We start from the raw sequence: 23234 nt of genomic DNA on the forward strand, positions 1-23234 counted from the left end.
AGGGCAACTCATAGCCATCTTTCCATTTTGGGGGTCTAATGCCTTGTTTGGCCTCCACAAGCCCCAGTCACACACATGATGCACAGATATACATGCAGGCAAAACAATCATGCACATAAAATAAAAATAACCCTTTCTTATATGGATACAGGAAGGGTATCAGTTGTCCATGCCTGTCCCTCCTATGCTAGGAAAGACAGAGGTGTGTAATAAAGGACGCTATTCTAATAGGCTGTGACTTCCTTTTCCTTTGCTGGTACAAGAAATATTTTAGCATTTGAAATGATGTATTAAACTATAGAACAGAGTATATAAAAATAGGTGCCAGGGCTGGGCTTGGTGATGCACGCCTTTAATTCCAGCACTCAGGAGGCAGAGGCAAGCTAGTCTCTGTGAATTAAAGGCCAGCATGGCCTACAGGATGAGCTCCAAGCCAAGAATAAAAGCACATTGTCTAAAGTTTTTCATGATTTTTATTAAAGCAACAAGATTCTGCTTGATATAATGATTTCTTGATTCAGGACTGGGACTTCCAAATGCAGAGTAATAATATTTTTCTGATAGGAAGTCTTGCTCTTAAGTGAGGTCATTTTACATTTTCCAGGGGCTCTTTTTAATTCACTCAAATTCCCTGAAATTATAAGACAAAGTATGAAGAAGTTGCAGTATGCAGAAATACATGGATAATCACTAAAAGTTGAAAAATGTCTGGGATATAAGCAAATAAATAAATATAAATTTATAAGGAAAATCTCACACTGAATTTTAAAAAAGAAAGACATGGGTGGGGAAAAGATTTCAGAAAGAAATAAAGTAGAAGTGAAGCATTTTTATACCCAGCCAAGTTGCCCTTTACATATCGTAGTAAGGAGGCAGACCATAATAGAGATGCACAAAATAAAGCATTTTAGTCCAGTTTTTAAACTAGAACACAAAATTTCAGGTGTTGACAAAAACTATTAGCCTAAGAAATCTCAGCAAATGCTGTCCGAAAGACATGGTTTATAAAGTGTATATTTTGTTTTTCCCCTGGACACACATGTTCATATACATATGCATATACACACACAAATACAAATAACATAATTCTTTAAAAGAAACTTATATTCTAAACTTTTTTCTTTTCCCTTACATCCCTTTTTACCTGAGAGATTTTATGTAACATTAGTTATATAGATATGTAAAATAGATATACAAACATTTACCAATATTAAATCAAAAATAAATTTACTTTAAAACAAGTCTTTGTGTATACATGTAATTTTACCACCTACTAAAGACAAAAGCAATTTTACATACTAATGAAATAGATGTGATTATTTACTTGCATATAAATAGTTCTATCTTTGCTAAATATTTGATACAGCATGATATAGAAAATCCTCTTATGTTTTTCAAAGTATCAATTTTTTTTACTTTATAATAGTCAGTAATGGGAATTCTCACCCTATCAGAAATTGCTGGAAATTCTATTTTAATCCTAAGACAAAATTTGTTAATGATTTTTCATGAAAGTCAACAACTGGACAGTTTTTAAGATCAGACATTCTAACCCAACACAGTTTAAAGTATAGTAAACTGACAGGCCACGTGGCTTAGCAGGTGAAGGCTAGTGGCGGGTACCATGGCAGTTGGCCACCTCAGTTCAGTCTCTAGAATCCAGATAAAGGTGAGAGGAGACAATCGACTCTGCAGAGCTGTCCTCCGACTCTACATATGGACCATGGCCTGCACCCACATTTACACACGAAGAAAGGGTCTGTAGGGTTAGGGAGATGTTTCAGACGTTCAAGATGCCCGGAGTTCAGTTTTCAGATCCCATGTTGTAAGCTCAAAACCATCTGCAACTCCAAGTCCAGGGCCGTCTTCTGGCCTTCATAGGAACCCACGCGCAAGGGTTATTTACTCACACAGACACACTGCACCTTGATAAAAATGCATCTGTAAAATATCTTTTAAAATAATGTTTTTAAAGATACTAATTTAATACATGCTGAGGAATGACAATAGTAAAATACTAAAAGTCTTTGTTTTCTGTAATCAAATCATTATATCTCTGTAAGAGCAGAAGACTATGTGCAGTGCAAACACTGCATATGAAACACTGCATATGACAGCCTTGACTCTGAGCCGTTGTTGTCTCCGACAGTGTTTAGGGATGCTGGTGTGATGTGCAAAGTGTATGTGTTATGTGTCCAGAACCAGGGCTGCAGGGGTCGAGAGATGCAGCACAGGCAAGGGCTGCCCAGAGCACCTTAGAGGGCTTGAGGTAATTTTACTGTTGCCAGATTTTGGTCTGTTTGTGTGTTTGTCTGTGTGTTTGTGTGTTTGTTTGTGTGTTTGTTCGTTTGTGTGTTTGTCTGTGTGTTTGTTTTCCATGATCTCCTCTGAGATCACAGGTTAAAAGCGTTGCTCTAGCACAGCTGCCAGGGGACTTAAGAAGGTGATGGAAATAGTCGCTGTAGCACCTGTCTTCCTTAACTCATTTAGTGGAAGAGGAATTGGACTTGCAGGACGGTCAGTGACTTTAAATTAATCCCAGCAAATCTGTAGGCCTGCCCTGCGCTGCCCACCTGAATTCAGGGGTTGAATGCATTTCCCTGGTGTAACTCCGTTTCCAGTTGTTTGATGGACTGCGGATAGGGTACCCTGCAATTCAGCTCTAGCATTGTTAACTCACACAGAATGCGTAAAGTCAGTGTTAAAGTAACGTTACATCTTAGGCTACAGGGAAAAGGGCTGCAGGAAGCCACTGCTGTTTGTACACGCACATTCGTGTGATACCCAGGCAAGTCCTCCAAAGCTGTCACTTCCACAACTTATCCTTTAGATCTTGAAGGTTAATAGAGCCACCAGTGCCCAGTGATGGGCACACCACCATTCTGTCATGTTGGAGGCTCGGGGACCCAGCTGTGCAGATCCCACAGCGTTGGCATCCTCAGCACCCCGTGAATCCTCCAGTAATCTCAGAGAATGTCAGTCAAACCAAAGGCATGCTATGAGTTGTCCCCAACTACAATTAAGTCCTGTCATCCTGGTGCAGAAAAGGCCTCAGGGTTGGCACAGGGTTGCCCCGTAAGCAGAGATAAAAGAATGGTGTTTTACTTAACAGAATACTGAAAACTGTGCTAACAGGGACTTGCCCTTTTTGAAGATTCATTTGTTTTTATTTTATGTGTGAGTGTTTTGCCTCCATGCTAGGTGTGTGCACCCTGTGTGTGCCTGGTGGAGGCCAGAAGAGGGTGTGAGATGCCCTGTAAGTGGAGCTGTAGAGGCAGTAGTAAGTCTCACATCCGCACTGGGAACTGAATCTTGGTTGGATACAAGAACTTCAAGTGAGCCACCTTAGTGACGAGGGATTTAAAGAGAAAAAGAGTGTCATTCCAGGGTCCATCTGTACCAGAATCACGTGCTCAAGCTGGCGACTTACCAATGTATAAAATCCTTTAGTTCCATGTCATGTTATTAGATACTTTCTGACAATAAATGTAGGAAACTGTTTGGGGTAAATAAATATTTTTCTAAAATGTCTCAAATTCAAAGCAGTCATGTGTGGTGTACAGATGATATTTTTCCATTTTAGATGATGTACATCCGACAAGAATATGAAACAAAGTTCAAAGGCTTGATGCCGGCATCTCTAAGGCAGGAGCTCGAGGACACCATATCCTCCCTGAAGTCGCAGGTAACTCCCAGAGCAGAAGACTGTTCTAAGCTGTAGGTGGGGCCCGCATTCTGGAAAGAGCTTGCCAACAGCCCGATTGTGCCTTGCTACCAGGAATCACTGTGATCCCGTTTCCCCATCCCCAGCATGAGCTGGCTTCTCTCCTGAAACTGGGTCAGGTGTGGCAACTTTGATTCATTCACAGCCCAGTGCCGTTTCACCTTTTCTTCTTGGTTCAGGGTCCAAAATGCCATTCTGTGGTGTACTGCTGGCTCCTTGCTATGCTAAGGTACAGTGGGACAGAAGTGTCACTAATTTAGAAGCATTTTCCTAATGTTTTATATGGTTTTCAAAGGTATATGCTTAAGGCCAAGGCAAAATAACACGAAAATATTCAAACAATTAAATTTAATGATCCTTACTGAAGTACGTGGTTCTTAAAATGTAAGTTGAGAAATGAACACTTGGGAACTGAAGCAAGAGGATTCCAAATTCAGGGCCAGCCTGGACTACATAAGGAAAATCCTTTCTCAAAACAAAAGAACAAAGAACCCAACATACTTCTGTACTGAGTGTTGTTTAAAAGACTGTTTGCTTTTGTTTTTGGTGATGGGGAGGGGCTTTGGGGGGTGGGTTTACCCTGTAGCACTGGCTGGCCTAGAACTCATCCTGTAGACCAGCCTGGCCTGGAACTTCAGCACTGAGATTAAAGGTGTGCCCCACCATGTAGTGAGTATTTTAGGTATTTTTGTATGTTGGCGGGTGTTTGTTGTTTTGGGAGTGATTTTTTTGTTTGTTCATTTGTTTATAAAATGTCTCTATATAGCTCTTATTATTCTGGGATTTGCTGTGTTGACCAGGCCAGCCTCAAACTCACAGAAATCTGTCTGCCTCTGCCTTCCTAGTGCTGGGATTAAAGGTGTGTACAACCACATCTGAATACCTATGAGTTTACAGTTCCTACGGGAGGAATCTTTCGTAGTCCCATTTCCAACACACTGGGAAACTCAAGATATACAAATTCATGTCACCACCTGGGAAGGGTTTCTGCACTCTGAATGCTAAGGACTGTACCTGGTACATAGCAACTGCTCATTAGATAATAAAACAACCAGTGTAGCTTGGTAATACTCACATTGAGTGTTTATAATATGTAAAACTGTATGGAGCCAAGCACCATGGGGCACACCTTGAATCCCAGCAGTAGGAAGACGGGCAGCTGGATCTCCGTGAGTTCAAGGCTAGATTGGTCTACATAGCAAGTATCTGGCCAGCCATGGCTACCTAATACGGGGAGGGCAGAGAGAGAAAAACAGTATGAAATTTGTTTGGGGGCAGACTGACCTAAAATTTACGAGGAAACATAGGCTGGTTCCAGCTCCTGTCAGCCCTGCTTCAGCCTCCCAGGCTTGCGCCATCATGCCAACCTGAAGCAAATTTGAGGTGATTCTTCTCTAGCTCCCTCAGTGAGCTGGCTGCAGTGAAAAGCCCTTTCCCCCAGTCCTTCAGAGGCTGTTCCTAGACTCTGCTGCTTGCCTCTGCATGTGAAAACAAAGGATGGGGCAGAACACAGTGTAAGGGCAGTACTGAATGTGGCTTCACTGGAGAGTGCCCATGGGGTCAGCTGGGAGAGCCTGACACCCTCAGAGGAGGGAGATTCTATTCTGTTGGTGTGGGGGAGGGGAGAAATCCAATACCCACCTGCATAGCTTCTGTTATCGTTCATATCATTTCACTGTAATAAAAGCTGCTTCAACCTCCTGAAACTGGATGTTGACCCAGAGAGAGAGAGTGCTGCCAGCTGCATGAGGGCCTCAGAGTTGGCAGCTGCACGGAGGAGTCGCAGGCCTTAGAGTGAGCAGATTTAGTTTGAAAGCACAGGTGCCTGTGTTTTTGAAAATTGTTGGAATTCCAATCGATTGCAATGCAGGGTGGGGGAAGGAAGTTAAAGCAGTATGATCCTTGCATCTGTCAAAATTATCAATTGTCCTATGGCTCGTGTGAGCACTCGGATGACATGAGGAGCCGGTCAGTCGCCATCCTAGGCGAGCAAACCCAGGGACCACTGTGATACACACCACTGAGCAGGCTGTGCCTTCTTCTCTTTCCAGCTCGCTTTTGGGTCTTCCAGCTGTACTCTTGCATAACTATGCCTCAAAACCAGCCGTTGCCATGGTTTCCACTCAGACCAAAGAACCAAGAGTAAACAGTTCTGAGCAGATCAAATGCCACTGACTCTTGATTACATTGAGCCATAGTTAAGCTGTCCCCAAACTGTTTTTATGTGGTTGGATAAGGTGTTTGGAATTGATGCCTGATATATAGGTGTCATTGATCCCATAGACATTTATACTGCAAAGTATCACATGTACTATAAAGACCTCATTGAAGAAATCATGCCAGGGCAATAGCTTCTGTCCTCCAGCCCTGCACTCCACGGTGATACCTACTGTGAAGCCTGTACTGGGCATTTGCTGAGAGGCACAGCTCATCACTCCTAACCCTGGGAAGCAACTGTCCTGAAGCCCACTTCACAGATGACACAGCAAGAGCTGAGTAACCTTCCTAGGGCCTTAGAGGCCAAGCCAGGGATGGAAGTGGAGTTGGCCTAACTCCAGAAAAAGCTCAGACTTTTTCCACTCCCAAACTCTGTCTAACCTCAGGGAATCCCCAGGATGGATTTGAGGTTTCCAGAAAGCAGTAATTTTCTTTTCACTCACTCATTCGCTCATTAAACAGCCAGTGCATACCAGCTACATGCCCAGCCCTGTAAAAGAAGCTGGGGACTGGAGATAGGCAGTCGTCCCTCTCCTGAAAAGATCACAGGGTTTGGGAACAGCCATGGAAGCATAACCACAAGGCAGTGTGAGAAAGTCTAGAACATCAGGTGCAGAGGATAGGCCTCTGGCTTGGGACTCAGCAGGGCCAATGTGAGCAGTTGGGAAGCAATGGGAGGGCTGACTTGTGAGGCAGCAGCGGGGGGCCAAGGGACTTTTAGTAGATGTTCCAAAGTGAGAAATGGCCCAGGCCAAAGGGTGACAGAAGGTGGCACTGGTAGGAAGGTCACGAGGAGGGAGGCAGGCACAGAGACAGAATGGCAGCCAATCAAGATGGCCGCTAGGACACAGCTTATAGTTGGTTCTGTAGCCTTGGGTGGATTTCCAGTGGGGACAGAAAGTAACCAGATACAGGAAAATGCATCCTTAATATTCACTTCCTCCGAGTGTTATCCAGGAGATTGTCTAAGTAAAATCCTAGCATAGTGTGTGTGTAGTGTTGACATCTGCACTTCCCTTCTCTCATATAAGATGTCTTTCTAGGTCAACTTTCTGCAAAAGAGGGCATCTATCCTTCAAGAAGAACTGACCACCTACCAGAGCAGAAGGTAGGGGCTGTGACGAAACGCCTTCTGGTTAATTTGTGCTATATACCCCTGGAGCCCTGTACCTTGACCTGCTAGACTTCACTGAAATGTCTAGACACAAGATAAGTCTTGAAAGGAAGACATTTTTAATGAACAGCTTGTCTTTCAGAAGTCACCCACCTCTTTAATCACAGGGCTTAGATTCATCAGACCAAGATTCGGGAATTTCAGGGTGTGGCAAGTAGGTAGGGACCTCACCTGGGCAGTCAGGCAAGGTGTAGTCTTGAAGCCCAAGTGTGGACTGAAGGAGACATCATCTTCCTTTAAGACTGGCATGACGCAATTCTCTGTGATGGCTCACATCTTCAAAGTCCCATATCCCCAGGGGGTTGGCACTGTTCTCCTGACCAGAATAAGGCAATGGCTTTGTGGTGTTAGACATTCACAGAGATGGAGTGTCCCAGAGTCCAGAGCTGTGAGATGCAGGAGACCTTCCTAAAGGTTCCCAGTGATATCACCGACCAAGGTGATGTCTGCTGATGGTCCAGTTCAGTCAGAACTTTGCTTTTAAGTGCAGTCACAGACGAAGCTGCTCACTTGGCATCACAATAAAAGGAATGAGCTTGTGAATCATTTACTTTTCAAAAGATTCTGTGTGCCCAATGATGATAAGATCAGTTGCTTATAGGCATAGGTGATGAAATTTTGAGAGCAAATACCCTTTTGAACCTCCAACTCCTTCAGAATTGTAACACGTTTTACAGTTGACTGAAAACCCTAACTCGGAGTTCTGATTTCCAGGTAACTGAGTGGTACAGGGTGATATATGAAAGTCATCGGGGCTGCACTGAGGACGTCATCCAGCAGGTTTGAAGATTTGGATATTGTAAACTGTGAGATCAGTGGCTTTTTTTTAATGCTTAAGTATAATTAAGATCATAAAAACATGCATCATCCAGACACTGGGTTGGCTTTATTTGTGTCTACCTAAGTTATGTCTGACCATCTCCTTCCTGACTCCCATGTTTGTACTGGAGTACATGCTGACAACTGCTTATGTTGGAGGAGTTGTCTGCTTGTGGTATGCCTTGGTGATGCTTTGCAAGGGTCTTACAAGTTGTGAATGATAAGAATCACGATTGTAGTATCATATCAAAATGCTTAACTTGTTCATGTTATCCCCATGTTCATTGTTCATATATTAAAATGTCATTTTTATACTACTCCGTTTTCTTTCTACATTTTATCTCACCTCATCTGCTAAGTATGGCATATACATGGTATTTTCCCCCTAACAAATACTGATTACCTCAATTTTTGCTTTGGAGGAAAATACCTCATACCATGTCAAACATCAGTTCATAATTTCAGCATGAAACGGTTGTCCAGCATCAGATGACTGTGTCATACTTGTGTGCGTCTCCAGTCTGGCCCTGGGGCTGCAGAAGTGTGGGGTGGGAACAAAATGCAGGCAGCTCTGGTTTCCTGTTACTTTCTTGATGTCTCCTTTGTGGCTGTTGCTTTGATTGTCACATCTGTCTATGATCCTTAAGCAGTTGGCCCACATTTTGAGGACACAAGCTGTGGGCAAGCCACCACGCCTGTCCTTTGCTCTTGTTTGTCTGCAGTGTGCTTGCTCTTATGAATGGCGTTTAAACCTGGGTTTCTTTTCCCACATCGAGTCCTGCCCTGATTTGCCAAGGAAATTCTGGTTGCAATTGCAGAGATTCTCTGGTTTCATTTGAGTGAGCCTGGGCCTTCTGGGACACTGAAACTGTGGGAAGTGGGAGGGGTGGGGCTGCAGTCACCTGGTTTACTGTACAAGGTCGGGGAGAGAATTTATATTTATTCAGCATTCTTGTCTCTTTCCCATGCCCAAATATGCCCATTGCTTGCTGTCCGGGATTAGGTGTCCTTTTTTGTTACCTTGTCTGAGACATGGGGAAGATAAGAAAACCAGGTTTTACAGCCACTTTCAAAGCCATCAGTAGGAGGCTGGCATCCTGCACTCAGTCGTCTTTGTGGAACCACCAACCTCCTGGTGCCTCTCAGCTACCCTCCTCCCCAATACCTTCTCTAGGGAGATAAATTTGTGTCCTGTGAATGACCACACAGGCTTTGAGAATATTCACATTAAGCAAAATCATAGCTGCTATTAAAGCCACCTAGCCAATGAGGACAGTTTTGATACTCAAGGAGTGACTTAGCACTTGGGACAAAGAAGGCTGTATGCTTCTGTGCTTCTGTGGGGACCATGAAAAGCAGGTTGAGGTCAGACGATTTCAAGGTTATTAGTGGCATGAAGTGGAAATACTTTCTGAGTTGTTTTGTTTGCTGGGATTGGAACTCCCACTCAAGAATATTTGTATTTCATGAGTAAATATCAGTAGGCGTTTTGGAAGCTTGCCTGCTGTTCTTTCTTTTCCTTATTTCAAGGGTTATGAAATTACAAACACTGGTGAGCCTCTGAAATTACCCAGATCCCATTTCCCATACAGTGTGCCCATTAGCATGTCTAGGGTAAAGTGGGCGAAACTTTGGGTCACTTTGATTGGATGTGATGGGAGTGGGGAGCTGACCCTAGTGGTTTTGCGACATTCTCTGATAAAGGAAAGAAAGAAAAATGGCGCTTGGCATGTGTGAGGAGCCTGACTGAGCACGGAGCACGTAGGTGACTGCTGAGACGGAAAGCGGATGCTCAGGAGATGAGTGATAAACGCTGCAGCTTATTATAAAATCCTCTAAGAGCGCGGCCTTCCAGTTGCTCATGAGTGCCTAGTTATGTCGCCAGGTATCATTGCTGGCCGCCATGCTTGAGTTCCTACTTGTGCGTTTCCTGTTCCAACTCCTAGCTGTCAACAGGACAGGTGCTGTGCTGTTCTGCAGGGGTCGGGGAAGCTGCAGGGCCGTGGGCAGTTGCATCACCTGGCATGGATCATAGCTCCTGTCAGTTCTAGTTCCCCAGCACTGAGACCTCTTGGGAGTCTGACCCTGATTCTGCAACCTCCCCACTCACCAAAGAACTACACAGAGGGCAGCCATCAAGGGAGACAGTGGAGAAAGAGGAAGTCTAAGACAGAGGGAACAGAGGACAGAGTTGCTTCATAGACTGCACAAAAGCATTGGTGGCGGCAAGGTGGCCAGAAGAGAGCGACTCATGAGCTGGGCTCATTCTGTAAATGCCGCATATTAACAGTGAGTCTTCCAAAACCACCATGTGCTTACAATGGCAAGCAGCCTCATTAAAGGAGTCTGTGAAGGAAAGTGCAGAAGGAGGAACTGGGAATCTGAATTAACAATTAACAGCATCCTCATTGAAGTGCATCACCAGCCAGGAAAGGCAGGGTGCCTGTGCTCTCTGTCTAAGGGTGAACAGAAAGGTAAAACATCAAAAATGCTGCGAGAAAAGTTTCAGAACACAAGGTCATTTGAATTCAGTTTCCTCAAAAGAACTCTGTCTTCTGAGCTTTCATATTTTGTTCAGAAAGGTCGCCTCTTTTAAGCCTTGTCATTAAAGACAGTTTGCTCTTTAAAGTGAATTATCAAAGGGTATAGAAATTGCAAGTTACTGAAACTAAAATGCATGATCAATTTTAAGTCTGCTAACTAAAGCCTGCTTAAATTTGGATGTGCTTTTGTGCTGGCAGCCGCTTTGATAAAACCAGGAGAAGATACGTGGTTGGCCAATTCAAAGTAGGGAAGGAGATAATTAGACAAAACTTTCTCAACTCTCAGAGTGGTCCGTCCCAGCTTTAGAGGCTTCCTCAGGAAGCTGTGGCAGAGACCCTAAATGATGTTTGAGGAGTGAAGCCGAGTGCTCCAGATTCTACAGGGTGAATGTTAACCTTCTTCACTGTATTGTTTTAAAAGCAGAATCAGACTTCAGGTCATTTGCCTCAGACAGAGGGAAAGAATTGAAATCAGTGTCATGAGACCAAGGAATTCGTAATACTGGTTCCTTCCCCAGGATCCATGGCAGCTGGAAACCTCGATCCTCAGACACCTCAGTTCTAAGTCGAGGTTTCCACTGGGCAAACATTTTTACATTAGAGACCTAAATAGTGCTGTAGATGTTGTCATTGATTGTCACTGAGAAAAGGCAGCTTAGTCTAGTCTTAAGGCTAACAGAGAACCAGATGAACTCTTTGGGAGTCTGAAATTTAAGACGAGGTCTGGTGGAGCGTGGCAGGGAGCACAAGGGCCTCATCATGAAACAGCAGGGCTACCCAGGGAGACCCTGGCTTCATCTGACTAGCCAAAGGTAGTAACCTGGATAAAGCCACTTTGCCCACAGTCTGTCCCTTAACCGAGGAAAAGAATTTAGCACAGGCGTGGGGTGATGTCTGCAGTCTGTGTCCTTGGTGATTCTCTTTACCTGCTGGGTCTCACTTCTGTATCTAAGACAAACCATCATATGTGGTGTGACTACCATTCCCAGCAACATCACTTCAACCCTTTCATTTGGTGTTTCTCAGACTGGCAAGGCATGACAGTGCACGCCTTTAGTCCTTTAGCACTTAGGAGACATAGGCAGGCAGATCTCCGTGAGATCTAGGCCAGCCTAGTCTACAGAGTGAGTTTCAGGGCAGCCAGGCCTCCACAGAGAGACCCTGTCTCAAACAAAAAACAGAAACAAAACACAAAATAGTGGTCCCCAAACCAGTGTCCATCAAGGTCTGTTTGGTGTGACCTATCTCAAAATGTTCTGCTGTCCCATTCTGACAACTCTGACATGCTATATTCCCCACCTGAAGATTCCCACGCTTTCCCTGATCAACTCGTCACTGATTGGTTCCTGATTATCAACTGGTAACTGATAACAACAGGTAAGCCCAAGCCTGGTGGCATTTGTTATAAAACTCTAGTGTGTGATCCCCCTTCAGGCTGGCTGCTCGCACGTGGGTTCCCAATAGTGCCATCAGATGCGGCTCGGAGGGCAGTCACTGGAAACATGAATATGAGCCCACAGTGCTCCCTCAGATTCAGGAAGCTAATGCTCCCCATTGACGAGGTGAGGCAGCTGCTTAGAGCCTTCTGATGGAGCAAGAGGCCAGACAGACATCAGAAGCCACATAAGCTCTGGGCCTGACACCAGCAGCACTTCCGCTGTATTCCACCAAGGACAGAGCCTGTCTGGAGTCCTGCCCGGCTCTAGGGTAAAGGACAGAGCTCCAGTGAAGGCAGAGCCCCTGTGACACCTTGACCCTGCCATAACCTTCGGTTAAAAACAACAAAAACAAATAAACAAAAACTGTTTAATTCTCTTTAACCTGAAATTCCCTAAAACGATTTAGCCCACATAACTATTCCTTTTTATTTAGATTTTGGCTTAAGCTTCTGCTGAGACCTTCTATTTTATTATAGATTTCTATGAGATATTGATATCTTTTATTATAGAGTTCTATGCGATATTGATGAGAGAAATCCCAAACAAATTGACTAGTTTTTTTTTGTTTTTTTTAAGTTCCTTGCTATTTAAACCTCCTGCTGATGTGTGTTAAATGTCTACAATCACAGGTTAAATTGAGGATTTAGAAGTGCATTCTGGGAAGCCCTGAGTTTGGAATATTCAGTCAGGTCATTTCTCTTCTGTGGGTCTTTTCAATGATGAAAGCAACTGTAGTTTAATCTCCACACCCTGTCTGTTATGTCCCATGTATTGTAGCCGTCTTAGCCTGTGTATTATTTTAAGGATCTGCCAAAGCCCACTCCCTCTACTTGGGAGGGCTTTCCCTTCTTCTGGGGGAGTCTCAGGCACAGGGAAGGGTGTACGTTTGATGAGACATGAGTGGGAAATTTCCTGAACCACAGATCTTAAAACTACTCAGCTAAATTGAACATAATCCTCTAGATAAACAAATGAATCCTCCTCCTAATGGCCCTGTTAGCTTTCACCCCACACCCCACAGCAAGGGAGCCCCCTACTTGTGCTGCTGGGCCCCTCTCCTGTATCTGACCTCTCAGCTGAGCCTGGGTGGGGAAATGTGTGTAAATATGTAAACAGAGCCAAGTACAAGGAGGTAGGCTGCCTCTGATGTCTAAGTCCTCATCTTCCCACATGCTGCAGACTCGGATGCTTCCTGGTTGCAGAGTCAACCCAGTGAAGCTTTAAGAACATCAAAGGGTTGACTTGACTACAGTGAGTAAGTGAAGCTAGAGAATTTGGGGGTGAAAGGAAAAATAGGGGGAAAAAACTCACCACTTCCTTTGGAAGAGGGAATATTTTCTTGGCAAGACAATGAAGAATTCTGAGACTCTTTTTAAATAAATGTGTTGAGATCCACCAAGATTTCTCTGGTTTTCCGAGTCTCCCAGTTTTGCTCCATGCCAGGTGACAGAGGTTGTCATTTGCCTGCCATCAACCCTGATGCAGCTTCTCAAGTTGCATGTAAACTGGTCCTTGCCTGGTTTCCCTCGAACACCTCGCTATTTCCCAATGTCACAGTGTCACAGATGTGTGAGAAACCCTCTCCAGAACTGGTCGTTTGGCCCATCAGTTACCATTGTGTCTGTAACAAAAATATTTATCCAAGACGGCCACCGTGGTGACTGTGTGAAGCCTGGCAGTGCTGCCCTGTCATGTCTCCACCTGCCCCTTCTGAGTTAAGGATCTCTGGTAGCAGTTGGCTGCCTAGAGTGACATTTCCTGCAGTGTCGGGGGAACCTTTCTCTGACAGAGTTCCCACTTGCATTATCTTACCATCTCCTGCATTTTTATTTATGCGTTTAAGCCTGTGAATTTGGAAGCTGCTAGCATGTAAATTGGGTGTACTTAGGATTTTCTTTAAAATTGCTTTCTGTGATCCCATTTGAATTCTCTCTCTCTCTCTCTCTCTCTCTCTCTCTCTCCACAAAATTTTAAATCTGTATACCTTCAAAGGCAAATTTTCTTTATAATGCCCCAAATCTTTCTTTAAATAGGCCAATTAAGATAACAAACCTAAGGAGCCCTCCCACTGCTGGCCCCTGCTGTTAGATACTTCGCCTAAAACTATATCATGTTCACACTCTGCCTTTTTATTGATAGAAAAAAAAGATTAATTGGCCTTATCTCCCTCTCGCAGTGTAATTGTAGCCTGTGATAGCACCTCTAACTGCAGCTTGAGCGCCACTCTTCAAAACTTGAATAATTTGCTCAAATGCTTAAACATTCTGCAGACCTTTGCTGACGGTCACATCTTTCCAGACTTGGTTATAGACGCCATGCAAGGATGAAGACCACCTTGCCAACCAGCTCCTTGTCCACACCGAATTTCTGACCCACTGGGGAAGATAAAGTAAATACATAAAGGAAAAAGAAAACCCATCTGCCACATGGCGGAAGACAAAGGGAATGGATTAACTGATAGTCACTCTCCAAGTCAGAGCTGGCACGGGGGTCCTTTAAGGACCCAGAACTAGGTAGGTTCCTTAGCTTCTCTGAGTCTCGGCTTCCTTATCCTAAGTCTGGAGGAGAGAATTCTGGGCAGAGGGTTTGCCGCCAAACCTGACAACCCTAATTCAATCTCTGGAACTCATATGGCAGGAGAGACCCAATTCCACAGCTTGTCTTCTGAGCTTCAGATAAGCATTGTGGCACAAGCTCACTAGAGTACCTACACACACACACACACACACACACACACACACACACACACACACAATAATAAATGTAAAAATAATTTACTGCAGAACATGCGGATGGAAGGAGCTAGTTGTAGCACGTCTGTAATCCCTAAGGCAAGAGGACTGAAAGTCAAGGCCAACACCATGGACTTCGTGCTAAGACCTGATCTCCAAAGAGATGGTGGAGCAGAGCCTAGGCAATTAGCTTATCTGGTAAAGCACTTCGAGGACCTGGGCTCCACCCAGAGGACTCATTGGAAATGCCAAATTCGGTGGCATGCCCATGTGATCCCATGGCTAGTGAGGCAGAGGCAGACAGAGGCCAGGACTCTCCGTCTAGCTACTCTGAGTTCCAAGCCAATCAGAGACTTTGTCTCAAAACAAACCAACCAATCAAGTGTAATAACACTAGAGGCTTTCCTCTGGGCTCCACATGCATTCACACGTGTGCCTAAACATACACACCCCCAAACACATGATCTTGCATACACACATATACAAAAAAAGATTAAACGAGATGACCCATTTTTAGAAGTCTAGCATGTAATAAACTAAGTAAATGAAGCCTATTTTTACTTTATGCTAATCTCTAATTTCATAATTATTATTTACATACGAGAAAGCTAGAGCAAAGAGAAATCTGGAAATTTGCCCAAGGCCACTTACCTAGTATGTGGTAAAAGCAGCAAGTGGAACCCCTGTGTCCTCAGTCCCTCGTGTCTGCTTTTTCCACTGTAATGCATTGCCCATGTGGCTGAGGGAAAATTCGGTTTTATAAGCGACAGGGGCAATTAAGGAAAGGACCCTTAAATGGGAAATGACTCCATGAGAAGCTGTTATGAGCCCAGTCTGGCAGCAATATGAGGAGGACAGGAGAAAGGAGACAAGAGGCTGGAGGCACACGAAAACTAGGGGAGTGCCTGAAGTAGTCCCTTAAATTGGCCCAGGTCTCCTGGGGGAGAATGAGTTCTCTGTGAATGGAAAGTGAGTGACTGACTCCACGGCTACTGTGGCACATGAATGAATGGGACGGTTGTGGAAGACAAAGAAACATGTGAGCCAAGGGTTTCACCTAAAAGATGTGTGCCAGGGACTTGAAAAGGGAAAAAAAATGACTTCGGAATAAGCTTTTTCAGGTGGCTGGAGGCCTGAGTCGGGCCCAGGAATGTGCCAAGTCCAACCATCTGAGTTAGATTGAATTAGGAAGCTATGGTTTCCTCTAGAAGGGAGAAAAATAGTTGAGAGAGAGAGAGAGAGAGAGAGAGAGAGAGAGAGAGAGAGAGCGCGCACAGCAGTGTGGTTCAGTAGGTGGAGTGTTTGCCTTGTTTGCAACAAGTACCTGGTTGTCCTCAGCACTACCTGAACCCGGTGTGGACCCATCCCTCCGGATAAATTGTGATGACTAAAATTGAACCTCTGTGAAGGAAGTTCTTCTACAAAGCCTAGTCAAATATTTTTGTTTCTGATCCTTACTGATAGGAAATTCTGGAATTTTCATTGGTTTGCAGATATTTTTATTCTTACCACCACTACCAACAACATGTCAACTTTAACTTAGTATTTAGATAGAACTCGACCTTGGCCTAGTACACTTAATCAAGAAATTATACACTTCCATGGCTAGCACAGGGAGCACATATTTGTGGTAAAAAAAAGATGGCATTAAAAACAGCAGTTTGGGGCCACAGCGTGGCTTCGCCAGTAAAGGTGCTTGTTGCCAACCCCGACAACTTGAATGGGATTCCCCAAGACCACATGGTGGAAGAAAAGAATCTACTTTCGTGAGTTGTTTTCTGACCACCATATACATGCCATTGCACACACACACACACACACACACACACACACACACACACAATTTTTTAAATTAAAGACTGTATAAAAATAAAGAATACAAGGGCAAGTATAGAATTTTACTATTGAACACCAAGAGATTAAACAACAATTTGAAAATGAAAATTGTCTGGTGCATAGGTCAGTGTTAGGAAAACTAACGGAAGTGTACAAGGCCCTAAGAAGAGAGAGGCAATGGGAAGGAGAAAGAGAGCCTTAAACTTAGGAAACCTTGGAGGTAGAGGTGAGACTGTAACTACACAGTAGCATTTGGATTCCATAAAGTTCCTGGGCAGATTCTGTAAATTCATATGGAATCTGGCTTATAATATCTGAAAGTCCAAAATGTCTTTTCCTTATTTTGTAAAAATGTGGCACCAGCATTTCTTTGATCCCAACCCTTAAAGTTAGCATTGCCGTAGAAGAAAATCAGGGAAGACGTGGCTCACCGTCAAGCAGCTCTGATTATGGGCTCTTTGTCGAAAAGAAAGGGACGGTGGCCTTTTACTGCCTAGAAAAACTGATCATTTGAGTTGTGTTGGGGAAAAAGAAAAAAAATCAGCAATCATTTTTGGTTTGCTGAGTGTACCTCCCACACAGAAGGAATCCTGCTTTTCCTGAGGCCGTGAGCTATAGGGAGGACCTGGTCAACCCAGACAGCCCCAGAACATGGATGCGGAAGCCTGCTGAGGCAAGGCTTCTGCTGGGATTGTCAACAGCAGTGACAGTGGCAAGTAGCTGGCAAAGACTGAGGGGACATGTCACCGCAGGGATAGTAGTTCTGTTTCAGTAATAAAACATGTACCTCCCTGGCCAGGAGATGGCAAGGCAGAAATAAGAACCTTAAAGTATGTCTTATGTGGGCATTCAGCTCAGCAATCCCTTTACAGAGACACCAGAAGAAAGGGTGTGATGGTTTGTGTGAGCTTGGCTCAGGAACTGGCACTGTTAGAAGGTGTGGCTCTGTTGGAGTAGGTGTGTCACTGTGGGTGTGGGTTTTAAGACCCTCATCCTAGCTGCCTGGAAGTCAGTATTCTGCTAGCAGCCTTCAGATGAAGATGTAGAACTCTCAGCTCCTCCTGCACCGTGCCTGCCTGGATGCTGCCATGCTCCCGCCTTGATGATACTTGACTGAAACTTTGAACCTGTAAGCCAGCCCCAATTAAATGTTGTCCTTTTAAGAGTTGCCTTGGTCGTGGTGTCTGTTCTCACAGCAGTAAAACCCTAACTAAGACAGAATTTGGTACCAGGAACTGGGGTATTGCTCTGATAGGCCTGACCATACTTTTGTTTGGAAGAATGTAGATTTGGGGAATTTGGATTTGGAAAGCAGTGGGATGCTTTAATTAGGGCTGAATAGACTATTCTAGTAGGAATATAGAAGACTTAGTTACTGAGAGTGATTTGAACTGTGTAGACCTCGCCAAAGAGGTTTCAGTGCAGAATTTCAATATGTGTCCTAAAGACTGGTTTGTGGTATTTTGGTAAAGAATGTGGCTACTTTTTGCCCTTGTCTGAAGAGTCTGCCTGAGGTGAAGGTGAAGAGACTCAGATTAATTGCATTGGCAAAGGAAGTCTCAGAAACACCCATCATAGACTTTGTTCTCTGGGTAAGTCTCATGAAGAACATTTTAAACAAGCATAACAAACTGAGAAAGGGCAAATATAAAATATATGGTTTGAGTATTAAAAGGGTACCAGGAAGTGAAGTGTAACTGAATCCTGTGTTCAAGGAGATAACAAATTATGGGAGTGGGGCTTTGGGACAAGATCCTACCTAGCTAAATTTAGATCCCAACACATACCTTTAATCCCAGGAGACAAAGCCATGCAGATCGCTGAGTTCAAGGCCAGCCTGAGACAGAGAAAGTTCTATGTGGAGAAAAGCTTAAGTCCAGATATGATGATACACACCTTTAATCCCAGGAGACAGGCATGCAGATCTCGGAGTTCAAGGTCAATCTACAGAGCAAGATCCAGGACAGCTGAGCTTAAGCAATGAAGGAGTTGGAAAAGAGGAAGCTAGAGATAATGTAATAAAACAAGGGGGCCATGTTCCAGCTCCTGCAAGCAACAGAACACAGCAACTTCAGCCATGTGGCTTTGGCTTTAGGGTCCACAATACAAGGGACTACTGGGACAATTGATGCTGGTTAGCTAGAGCTAAAAAAATTATTGGTGATTAATTAGAAACCAGCATCATTGAAGTGAAATCTTCTGGGAAGTGTTTTCTGAGAGCACAAAGAAGCTGTGTTCCAGAGAAAGCCAAGGTTGTACCTCGTGCTGCAGCTGTACTTGGTAATGAGTAAGAGTCATTCAGGTGGTACTGGTTTTGAAGACATGAAGGGGTCATAAAGAACAGCTGAGGCTTGACACTGTGAGAGGCCATGGAAGGCCATTAGTGAAGGTGCAGCCTCAGTTGCAGTTGACAGCCCAGGTCTAAAGGGGTCATGCAGAGGAGGTGAGGCTTGGCACCATGAAGAGAGCCTATGAGAGGATATTTGTAGAGCCTAGTTGCAGCAGAAGACCCCAGCATAGTGCAGATTCCAGTACCATAGGACGGTCACCAAGAACAGCAGCGGCAGTGGAGTGGATCAACCTGAGCTTAGAGAGCCATAGAGGGCAGAGCAGAAGTGACACCAGTCCTTGAGAGGAGCCCAGAAGATCATGTGTAGATCCCAGTCATTGAAACAAGAAGCTTGCCTTGGAGGACCCAAAATATTTGAGATGCCAGAGCCATAATCTATCTACTGAGGAAAGCTGCTAATGGGGTGTGGAACCAGCCCAGGAGAAAGAATGTTGTTGTAGTCGATAAAAATGAAAACGGAGTGGAGATCTGACATTGACATCAGACATGAAGATGCAGAGTTTGGAGTTTGCCCAGCTGGTTTCCTGTCTTGATTGGGAATTATAGTTAAGTGATTGGATGAATGTAGAAGAGACTTTGATCTTTGGACTTTAATATTGTTGAGACAGCTATGAGGGCAGTGGGGCTTTGGAAGTTGGACTAAATGTTCTTTTTTTGTTATGCTATGTTTACGTATGGCTCTCATAGACTCATGTGCTTGAACAAGCCTATGGAGGCCAAGGAGAGGAATGTGATGGTTTGCATATACTCAGCCCAAGGGAGTGGCACTGTTAGAAGGTGTGCCCCTGTTGGAGTAGGCGTGGCCTTGTTGGAGTAGGTGTGTCACTGTGTGTGTAGCCTTTAAGATCCTCATCCTAGCTGCCTGCAAGTCAGTATTCTCCTAGCAGCCTTCAGATGGAGATGTAGAACTCTCAGCTCCTCCCGCACCATGCCTGCCTGGATTCTGCCTTGACGATAATGGACTGAACCTCTGAACTTGCAAGCAAACTCAAGTAAATTTGTCCTTTACAAGACTTGCCTTGGGATTGGGGATTTAGCTCAGTGGTAGAGCGCTTGTCTAGCAAGCACAAAGCCCTGGGTTCGGTCCTCAGCTCTGGTCATGGTGTCTGTTCACAGCAGTAAAACCCTAAGAGAGTGGGATTAGGCATGGACTGGATCTTTCCAGCAACTGGTATCCACTCATCTGCCAGACGGCACCTGCCAGGAGCAAACTGAGAGATGCTATGAGTAATTGTGAACTTGGCTGGACTCTTCCCACTCAGCAGAGCAACCCATCCTTCAAAAACAAATGGAGAGGGTTTCAGCCCAGGAAAACTATCACAATGACATGTCCTGAGTTTGGCTCCTGGAAACGTGTGTAAAGCTGAGAGTGTATTTCTCATCCTCTGAAGAGGGTTTGGGCAAAAGAAATACAGTCTGGTTTTGCATTCACCTGACTGAAATACAATGTATTTCCATTTTATATACTTTCCCTATGATATAATTTTGACTTGATCATAATTGTTTTATCTGTACTAATAAAGTAACTATGCCCCTTAGGACAGTGGAATGTTATTTCCTGTCTTCTGACTACTGAGAAGAGGAAGGGTAATTCTACTGTGCCTTGGGACGCATCATTAAATCATTTATTAAAAAGAATAGCTCATGCAACTTGATTTAAGCAAGTGTGTATGTTGATAGCCAGGTTCATTCGCTAACACTTTGGTTAAAATAGCTCTGACAGTAGACACTCAAACTGTGCCATACGCTCACCATCCAGACGGGGAGGCAAGAAATAATGACTGGTATTGTCAAACTAGCAAACTGTATAGTGCAGAAGTTTCAACGCTCAGGGTAATGTCACCTGCAGCTGACACTGGTATACACAGTCCTTGCTGCTCCGCTATTGGAGTTGTTTCATTCCCCATTTTAGGATCATTTCTTAACTTCAGTAAAGCCCCACCCCCACCAGAGTGGGTATTTAGTGTGGCCTGCATCTCTCTCTGTCCACTCAAGCTTGAAGCAGTAGTCCTAAATCCCATGACTCCTGAAGGGGGAGAGATACATCTTCTTTTTAATAATTCCCTTTTTACTTTTAAGTACTAGAGGGGTTTTCTACCTCACCATATCTAAGCAAAATAAATATGATGTGTATGGATTCTCAAATCTATGAAAGGATGACGAAAAAGCTACGGTTTGGGAAATAAATCATTTAGCCAGAGGAAACTTCTCATTCAATTATGAGCACAGTTTTGAAGGATGGTAAAAAGTTATTTGAAGCCAGTAGAGGGCCAGTTGCTGGTGCTGAGAGAATGGGGTGGGCTGATTTGTGAGGGCGGGCAGAAGTGTCAGGACTTGGGTGTAATCCCCACGTGCCAGGCAGCAGTGGGAGCTGACGAGCCAGTTCTGTGCTAAACACATAGGAACATGAAGGCAGCTCGCAGCACCAAAGTTCTGTTTCATCTCCTCCAGAAATGAACCTGTTGTTTTGATGTCAAAAGGACAAAGGAAGGCTTAAGGACCTATTGAGAAGTTCAAAGAGCAAAAGTCAATGAAAGGGGAGCAAAGGAAGCCTTCCCGTGTGACAGAGACCACTGGGTGGGCCTCTGCAGTGCCTGGTACCTTAAACCCACAGAAACGGTTTTCTAGGGACGACTAATTTAGAGCACAGTTTCAAGGCCCTAGGAGCCATGAAGAGGAGCAGCACAAAGATGCTCTTCTCTGTCCCACATCTCCAGCCTCGTATTTTTAGAAAACTTGGTCAGCTCTGCTCATAAAGGAAAACCTTCAAAAAGGAGCATAAATAACCTGGTTTTTAATTCAGTTGTTGCTTCTGCCTACTTACTGTGCTTTTATATTTATTTTCGAGGCCACTTTTTCTTTTTTTAACATTACAAATTAAGTTCGCGCAAATGAAGTATTATTTGGTTCTAGGAAGGTACTTACGGGGGGTGAGGGTGTGGCTCCTTGGTAGAGAATACTTAGTATGTGTAACCACACCTTGGTTCAGTCCAAGGCCCACAAAGCACTTGGGGGAGGCTCGGTAACCAGTTACCTTACGTCATGAGTCACTTGGCTTTCTAGTAAATTCTAGACTAAGAATTATATATACTTCCTTCAGCTTACGACCCACCATGTAAATCTTTTGTACCAATAATCCAAAGTTACCAGACAGATAGAAAGAGCAAAGTTGCTGAATAGCCCAAGTAAATGTCTTTTCTGAATCAAGGACTTTCCAAGAACATGTCCAGAAGATTGATTTCCTAAAAGTAAATTATCAATTGGCCCGTGCACCTGTCCAGAATGGTTGGTTTGAGGAGACTGATTGGATGAGGACATGAGCTGTCTCAGGGCATAGCAGTTAACAACTTCACAAACAGTAACATAACTATGTCTCTCCTCCAAGACCACAGCCAATGCCCCGCCCCCACACCCTTGCTAGCACACACTGACTAAAAATCGAGTGACAAGCCTAGGCCTCCAACCCAGACAGAGGAGACAATCACCTTCCTCATCCCTTGTGGAAACAGAGCCTCCCACGTTGTGTGGCTTGCCTTACCACAGGTATGCCTGCCGTGTCCAATTCCCTAGCTCTTCCACTTAGAGGACCTGTTCATGCTCACACCCTGATTACCCTTCTTGACTCCATAAGAATATCAAACGGTGCTTACTTTCATCCAAGATTCAGCCTGCAGCCAGGTGGAGTGTGTGGCTATGCCTACAGTTGCCAAATTGTCGAGTCACAAATTTGAGCATGATCATAGTTATGTAATGGTCATGGTTTCTCCTCTCTCCATGGTGGAGTGAATGATTCTGCATGGAGGCCGTTCTTCCTTTGGGGTAGCTAACCTGGAAATCACTACACAGCAGACTTTAAGACTCAGTAATTCATACCATGTATATCTAAGACATCCTCTGTAGGTCGACCCTGGTTCCATGCCTGAGATGGTCACCATCTAGTAGAGAAGAATAAAATAGCATATAAATGCCTGCAATATATACTGGTTTGTTTGTTGTTGTTTTGGTTTTTTCATATAAAAGTCTCAACTAAAAACTAGGAGAAACGTTCTGAGCTGAGAGGCTCCAGGAGGTGGGTAGCAGTTCTCCAGGTTTCGGGACACAGGGCACTGTCCTGGAACAGTGCGTTCCACTGAAGACATCCTGGCATGGAAGGTCGGGCCCCTCCTCCTCAGCTCTGCCTGAGGGCAAGCCCACTGAAATCATTTCAGGCCACCTCTGGTCGCTCAAGTACCAGGACCTCAGTGGGGGTGCGGTGGGAGGGGAGGAAGGCGGGGCCGTCCCTGAGAGGGAAAGTAGAGAGGTTGTCTTTGATGTTACACCCCCAAGGAGGTGAGCACAGTGACTCTTCTGCCAAAGACAGACATATGACACCTCAAAAACTGTCCCCTTCACTATTAGCT

At 44.4% G+C, this 23234-nt stretch overlaps 1 protein-coding gene and 1 long non-coding RNA gene across 6 annotated transcripts in view; one reads left to right on the plus strand and one right to left on the minus strand.

The window, feature by feature from the left end:
• Cep112 (centrosomal protein 112) overlaps positions 1-8251 on the plus strand; it is a 467011-nt gene extending 458760 nt beyond the window's left edge. For 3 of the 5 annotated variants that reach the window (XM_087570857.1, XM_087570858.1, XM_087570859.1), the window contains 3 exons: positions 3584-3685; positions 6985-7049; positions 7830-8251. In XM_087570857.1, the coding sequence (XP_087426983.1) occupies positions 3584-3685; positions 6985-7049; positions 7830-7833 (171 nt within the window). In that variant the 3' untranslated portion in view covers positions 7834-8251. Of the gene's footprint in view, positions 1-3583; positions 3686-6984; positions 7054-7829 lie in introns of those variants that run through there. The other 2 variants (NM_001105849.1, XM_087570856.1) reach the window with 2 other exon arrangements.
• Positions 455-5318, minus strand: LOC120095198 (uncharacterized). Its single transcript, XR_015632205.1, has 3 exons — positions 5092-5318; positions 4800-4948; positions 455-631 (listed from the first exon to the last, which is right to left on the minus strand). It is a non-coding gene; the product is annotated as an uncharacterized LOC120095198 (long non-coding RNA).
• Positions 8252-23234: the final 14983 nt, after the last annotated feature.

This window comes from Rattus norvegicus, chromosome 10 (genome assembly GCF_021556685.1).
Source record: "Rattus norvegicus strain SHRSP/BbbUtx chromosome 10, alternate assembly SHRSP_T2T, whole genome shotgun sequence".
NCBI classification, from domain to species: Eukaryota; Metazoa; Chordata; class Mammalia; order Rodentia; family Muridae; genus Rattus; species Rattus norvegicus.